The sequence below is a fragment of the Miniopterus natalensis genome, chromosome 14 (genome assembly GCF_054644295.1).
Source record: "Miniopterus natalensis isolate mMinNat1 chromosome 14, mMinNat1.hap1, whole genome shotgun sequence".
Lineage (NCBI taxonomy): Eukaryota > Metazoa > Chordata > Mammalia > Chiroptera > Miniopteridae > Miniopterus > Miniopterus natalensis.
In genome coordinates, this window is record NC_142094.1 from 7,104,430 (window position 1) to 7,111,178 (window position 6,749).

At 56.9% G+C, this 6,749-nt stretch overlaps 1 protein-coding gene across 1 annotated transcript; it reads left to right on the forward strand.

Annotated features, from left to right (window-relative positions):
• The first annotated feature begins 3,717 nt into the window (after positions 1 to 3,717).
• FAM25A (family with sequence similarity 25 member A) lies at positions 3,718 to 6,144 on the forward strand. Its single transcript, XM_087824103.1, has 3 exons — positions 3,718 to 3,790; positions 5,024 to 5,086; positions 6,011 to 6,144. Exons 1-3 carry the CDS (start codon positions 3,718 to 3,720, stop codon positions 6,142 to 6,144), a joined length of 270 nt encoding a protein of 89 aa, XP_087680229.1.
• The last annotated feature ends 605 nt before the right edge of the window (positions 6,145 to 6,749 follow it).

Sequence of the window (6,749 nt, forward strand, 5' to 3'; positions counted from 1 at the left end):
GGGCTTGCTGCTGCCTCCCCTGCCCACGTCCTCCTCCCGTGCTCCTTTTTGTGCCCACTGTTTCCAGGAGAGATTCGACCGTTCGGAATAAAGCCGCTGGCCCGTCACTGCCAGGCCTGGAAGTCTGGCAGGCTGAGCTGGGGTGCTCTGTTTACAGAAACGCCACCGCTCTCCGCCTGCTCCGCCGCTCGCCCTGGGAGCCTCCCCTCTTGAACTGCACCACCCAGGATCCCTCGGCCTGGCCTGGCCTGGCCTGGCCTCGGCGGGTGCAGCTGGCGGGGAAGAGGAGGTTGCGGGGAGAGTGAGGTACGTCCACCCCTGCTCCCACCTTGCTGGACGTGGTGTGGCAGTGGCCGTGCTCCTCTGCCTGTGGCTGCAGTTCCTGTCTGGTGACCCTCCTCTACAAGCACCGCTCTCCTTAGGGCCTGTCAGTCCCTCTGCCCCTCCAGGTCCAGGCAGGTAACAGCTCCCACTCCTGCTGGACTCTGGGCACCTCGCCTGGCCATCCCACCTGAGTTCCCTTCGGCCTGTTTTCACCTGCGCGAACAGTCCCGCTCCCCAGGTGGGCCTTTGACGCACCCTCTGATTCTCACCAGAAGCCTGACGGACCCGTGAAGGTTTGCGCGCTGAATGCTGAGGAAGTCCTCTTTGCTCACTGACACACGTAGTCTCTAGGAGACTGGGCTTGCTCCCCGGTGCCTGGGAGGGGTCAGTGTGTGCAGGAGATGTGGGCTCATGGGACACTGTGAGCTTGAATCCATGACGCAGGAGTGGGAGGGGCACAGGCAGGGTGGACAATCGGGAAACTCGGGACATTCATGATATCTCCTGTTCACACCACACCAGAAATCGTCATGCGTCAGACAGAAGACAGCCGGAAATATTTAAATACTTAAAACAAACAAATATTTTTCCTGAATTGTTAATTGCTAAGTTGGCAAATTGCTATTTGAAAATTGTCTCTCCTTGAATTGGTGATGCAGGCAGCTGGTCTTTTGCCAAAGGTATTGTTGAGCAAATACCTTGGAGAATGAGTTGGCTCCTGCCGCGGCCTGATTCTCCTTGCCTTCAGGGCTGGACGTGACCTTCTGACTCAGGACTGACTTGGGGCCCGTGTTCAAGGGCTGCTCCACTGGGGCCCAGCATGGGCCAGGCCTCTTCGGAGATAGGGCGATCCCACCTGAGTCATCCTCCGCCTCATCCAGGCGGGTAATGTTTTTGTTTTTATTTTTCAATTACTTTTCATTCAATTTTACTTTGTATTAGTTTTAGATATACAAGCAGGAAAGGTTATTCCTTGTAGGAGGTGCCAGGAGTCCAGCCCTGGTTAGGAGGATCTTGGCCTGCTCTGGGTTCTTTAGCTAGAAAGGAGTCCATGGCTTAGGGAGCCATGAGCTGGGCTGAGAGGATGGGGTGGTGGTCACAGCTGGAGCTGGAAGGGCAAGTGGGCTTGGGCTTGGGCCAGAGCACCAAGGCCTGGGACTTGAGTCCAGTCCTGGGCAGCTTGGTCTCTCGAGGCCTCTTGTTTTCTCCCTGTTGGGCATTTGGGATCTGTGTTTGGGCCCAGCCTTGCCAGGAGATCTGGGGCCATAGTGTGTTGAGACTGGAGCTTGTGTGCTCACACCAGGATAGTGCATTAAAGAGGAGCAGGCTCTCGTGGGTAGGGGCATGATGTGGTGAGAGCAGTGGCCTGTAGGCTGCAGTGGGGCAGGCTCTGGGCTGGCACAGGGCTCAGAGTTCTACTGAGTGGCTGAGTCCTGACAAGGGCCTGTCAGGGAGCTGGTGAGCTTCTGAGCAGAGGGGACTGTGAAGAATATCTCAGGGTGGGGCCTGGTGGGAATGGGTCATCCTGTCAGGGGAATGGTCGCAAAGAGGACCCTGCAGTGGTCAGGGACACAAGCAACCTCAGAGGAAAGAGGAAAGGGGCTTTGATGGGCCCAGGGAACGTCCCTGAGGATCTCTCAGCCCAGTTCCCACCAGCCGTGTCCCAGAAGTCTCGCCACCTTGGCAGCGTTGCCCTGGGCCCTGAGCAGCACAGCTGGTATTGGCTGTAACAAGGCCTCTCTGAGTCCACAGGGTCACATGCAGGGTGGGCAAAAGTAGGTTTACAGCTGTGAGTACGTGAAACACAGGGTTCATTCTTATGTTATTTATTAATTATTGCATTATTTTCCATACAAACACATAGTAAAACTTGCAAGAGTCACAGTATTTTTTTTCTTAAGAAGACCTCTCCAAATTGTTTAAAGCCCAACCACTCCTGCCAAATGGGTGGCACCTGTGACCCAGAGTTACTGCTGCTCACAGGGCCCACTACCTACCTAGGGGGGCCGGCCGAAGCTGGGGCCTCCCCATACCACTCAGGAATGTGGGAGGGCCTCAGCACTGTAGGACCCAGGCTGCGAGGCCTGGGGTCAGGTAAACACTAATTAGGCCTTGCAACGCCCTCCTGGGCAGCTCTGATGGCCAAGGAAACTAGCACGGGGGAGGCAGCCTCAGAATCCTGCCCCAGGCATGAATAGGGACTTGGAGGACCTTCCCTCCATGACTCTTGCCCATTGGGGTCACATCACTGCCAAGCGGCCCCTCCCTGGTGCAGCAGTGATGAGGGGAAGGGAACAGGAGTTCACCCAGAGTGTACTCACATGATCCCAACCACTATCAGTGACATGCCCAGGAAGGCATGGCTGTCCCCATTTTATAGATGAGGAAACTGAGGCTCAGGTTGGGCTACTGACTAAGAGAAGTAGCATGTGGGACAGGCTTAAGGCATCTCTCTCTGTCCTGAGTAACTAGGGAGGCAGCCTGGCCACTAAGCCTGTGGCTCATCGGGGCCGGTAGTGCAGCTTTCTGGGGAATCTTTCTAGGGCTGGAGGCACCGCCCAGGTGGTGGTGGATCCTCATTTACTCTTCTAGGACCTCCTGGGGGGCACTGCTCACCTCACAGGGCCTTCCCAAGAGACCAGGCCCCAAGGTGCGGGGAGAGCCGGCTTCCCTCATTTGCTCCCTGCCCAGTGCTGGCCACTCAGGTCCTCCGTGAGTGCCAGTCAGCTGGCTGCGAGCAGGAATGCCTGGAGTGTGTCCACTCTGCCTTGGGCGAGGCACCACCTCGAGCCCCCCGTCCAGTGGGGGCTGCAGGGCCACTCTGAGGACTGAGCTCCTGGGAATGGGGAAGGCAGCGGCCTCCACTCGCCTGTGTTCTTGGCATGAGGGGTCGCCCAGGTCCACAGGCCTACAGAATCCCCAAGCCCTGACTGGGCCACCATGGGGACCCTGGACAGCAGCCTGAGTCCTCGGCCTCGTCTGGCTACACACCTTGGCCAAGCTGTGGAGAACCTGAAGCCCGGGGGCGGGCAGGGCTGCTGTCCCCTTGCCTCACTCCACAGGGCCCTGAGGCCTTCTGCCTTAGGGGAGCAGTGTGTCCGGGAACTGACCTTTTTGTCTGGCTTTGGTCCTGCTCCCTGCCCCTGCCCCTGCCCCTCACAGAGTCCCAGAATGTAGGGTGTGGGGGTCTCATGCTGCCCAAGGGGCAATGCCACAGCCAGGGTGCGAGGGTGGCCCCACCCAGCCCTTTCCTCATTCCAATGCCTGTGCTGACTCACCTGGTCTGTGGGGTGAGGGCTGGTGCCCCAGAGCCCAGTCAGCCACCAGAGGTACCTATAAAAGCGCACTGGCCCAGGCCCCAACATCCTGCTCAGTGGGCACGGACGCGGCACCATGCTGGGAGGCCTGGGGAAACTTGCTGCTGAGGGCCTGGCCCACCGCACTGAGAAGGCCACTGAGGAAGCTGGTAAGGACCTGAGGCGCCTTCCTACCTGGCCCATTGTGCTCAGGCTGAGGGACTGGGGACCGACTTGACGGGGCCTGTTGGATGCTGATCCCGGCAGTCTGGGGGCAGCCTTGGCCCCATGAGGAGCTCTGGGCAATCAGACTCACAAGGATGGGGGGGAGGGTGCAGAAGCTGAGGAGGGCAGCTTGGGGTGGAGCCAGGAGGGTCCACTGCCCCAAGCAGCGCTCATTCCTGTGGCTGAGGGCAGGAGGGAGGCCATCTCAGAGGAGGCCCCGGGCCGGAGGGGGAGGGTGGGGGGGAGCCAGGTGCTGGGTGAGCAGCTGCGGCCTGAGTCCTTCCCTCTGGAAACCTGGGAGCCCTTCCATACGCCAACAGCCTATTTTGAATATCCTGTACAGGCACAGGAAGTTCGGTGTTATTTTTACCATAACCTTAAAGCTCCAAAGATTTCTCTATTAAGAAACCAACAAGCCTGATTCTGTCACGGTCAGCCCCTGAGGTTTACACAAAGGATGTTCAATGTCTTCAAAGTCCCCAGAAGCCCACTTTTGTATGCAGGCGCCAGCAGCCATATTCGGGGAGGCTAATCCCGGCCCAGCAGTCTGATAGTTAGTGTGCGTTCTTCTAAATGGCTGCGGACATGCCTGCGTTTCATTGGTCAGCTCTAGCGGGTGTTGACGGGCCTGTGCCCTCCTTCACTGGCCCTCTGCGTCCTGTTCGCGGGTGAGGGAGCCACGCCGTGGCGGGGCTTTTATAATCAGCACCGTGCCTCGGCACTCAAACTTTCACCAACTCCCGGGCGGGCACGCGATGCCCCCCTACTGGAGGAATGGCTTTGGGGAACTGGTTTTGCTGGCGAGGCTTCCGGATTTGGCATCTGCTGCAGCCTCCGTCTGGCCTGAGGCAGGAGAGTAGCACACCTGAGAGGTGTGGTAACCTGGGAAACAGGCTCAGCCTTGGCACCAGGTCCCTAGCTGGCAGGAGGGCCTGCTCGTTGGCATTCCAGGCCACAGCAGGTCGAGGGGCTCGGAGGGCCTTGCGCCTTTGTCTGCCTCACTCAGCTTTTCTCCCAGCATCCAGACCTTCCCCCCAACCTCCTCAAGAAGCAAGCTGGGGGGCCTTCTCTTGAGCCAGCCTGTCGGGGCTGGGGCGGCACCCAGAGCTGTCTGAGCCCTGCGGTGAGGAGGAGCCGCGGGCACTGTGCTCTCACTCTGGGCTTGTCTCCCTTTTCAGTTCATGCTGTGGAGGGAGTGGTGAAGGAAGTGGTGGAGCACGCCAAGGAGGCTGGAGAGAAAGGTATGGGGGGCCCGGAAGGAGGGAAGGAGGCGGCAGGGTGCTGGGAGCCACCTGCCCTTTGACTAAGCAGGTCAGTCCTGCCCCAGACGCTGCACCCTTCCAGGTGGTGTGCAATTATCACACTATGTGAGGCCACACTGCAGACTTTCCTCAGGCGGGACCCAGCTAGGCAGGCCCCTCCTGGAACCGTAAGAAGACTGTCACAAAAGACTGCGGCAGCATGCTGGGACAGAACATTTAAGACATAGAATTATATACTTATATAAACACATGTTTACATAAGTGTTTGTATGTGTATGTGGACAGTGAGTATAACTATGTAAAAAGCATCGGTGCACCTCATTCCTTACAGCAAAACAGGTTCCAAATGAATCAAGGACTTAAATGTAAATACATGAAATTATTAAATTGTTAGAGTTGGCATAGGAGATTTTAGCATAATCTCAGAGGGGGAAAGGTCTTGTTTTAACTGTGACAGAAAACCCAACAACCATAAAGGAAATGTTAGTTAAATCTAACAATAAAATACTTCAAATTTTCCATAGTAAAAAAAATTATGCACTAAGCCAAAAGAAAAACCACAATCTGAGGGAAATACTTGTAGTGGAAATGCTAATCCAATATAAAACCGATCAGGGGATATAAGCAGGCAGTTCACAGAAAAATGCCCTGGAGCAGGTGACCCGCCTGGGAGCAGATCTCGCCTCGCAATCGAAGGAATAAATGCAAGTTGTTTGAGTAAATAAAACAAAATGTGCAGGCATTCCTCCAGGAGCTCTGCTGCCCTGCACCGGCTGGGCTCCTCCAGGGCGCGGCCCAGGGAGGCGCCACCTCCCTCGGGCCACTCCAGGTGACACTAGCCCAGCAAGTGGCTCGAATGTTTACTTTGCTCACGCAGACGTTATTCCTCTTTCTTACTGACAGCCATTGCCGAAGCCTTCAAGAAGGCCCAGGAGACAGGGGACAAAGTGGTAAAGGAAGTCACTGAGACGGTGACCCACAAAGTCACAAACGCCGTCACTCACGCCGCGGAAGGCCTGGGCAAACTGGGACAGTGAGCACGTCCGCCACCGGCAGACTCTTCCTGAGCCTCAATAAAAAGCTGTGAAAAGTGTACACCACGCCCTGCATTTATTCCTGTTTGGAGGCAACCGCTGCGTGTGTCCTGCTCCTGCTGTCACACACCGACGCCAGCTGGGGGTCCGAAAGGTGCCCTGTTAATCAGAGGTGCTGCTTTCACACTAAGATTTCTCATCTCAGCAAGGACCTCCTTCAGGGTTGCTAGTGTCTGTGCTATGCTTCTTAAAAGATTACTTTCCCAGGGACTGTATGTAGCTTTGACACCTCAGTGCTTCAGGACGCCCGAGGGAGGGCCGTGGTCCAGCTCACATGTTCTTTGGGCTTTCCTGGACATGTCCTCACGGGGCCCAGGCAGATCACGGGCCAGGCTGACTGCGAGGGTAGCAGGACAGGCTCAGAGGCTGAGGTGCTTCCCGTTCTGAAAGGCTTCTGAGCAGCGTTTATTCTGGTCAGTCTCAAAACCAGGTCCAGGAGGAGCTGAGTCCACTGCTTACTGGCTGTTGAAGCGGCTGCCGGGTCCCCCCCCGGTACTCCTGTTGGGCCTAATCGGTGGCAGTGGGCAAGGATACTTGGCCTTCTCTCC

Bases quoted from the DNA above. Each gene is read 5' to 3' on its own strand.
- FAM25A (XM_087824103.1), top strand. From the start codon at position 3,718: ATGCTGGGAGGCCTGGGGAAACTTGCTGCTGAGGGCCTGGCCCACCGC. The intron at 3,791-5,023 runs GTAAGGACCTGA...CTCCCTTTTCAG, and splicing joins GAAGGCCACTGAGGAAGCTG to TTCATGCTGTGGAGGGAGTG. The intron at 5,087-6,010 runs GTATGGGGGGCC...TCTTACTGACAG, and splicing joins CAAGGAGGCTGGAGAGAAAG to CCATTGCCGAAGCCTTCAAG.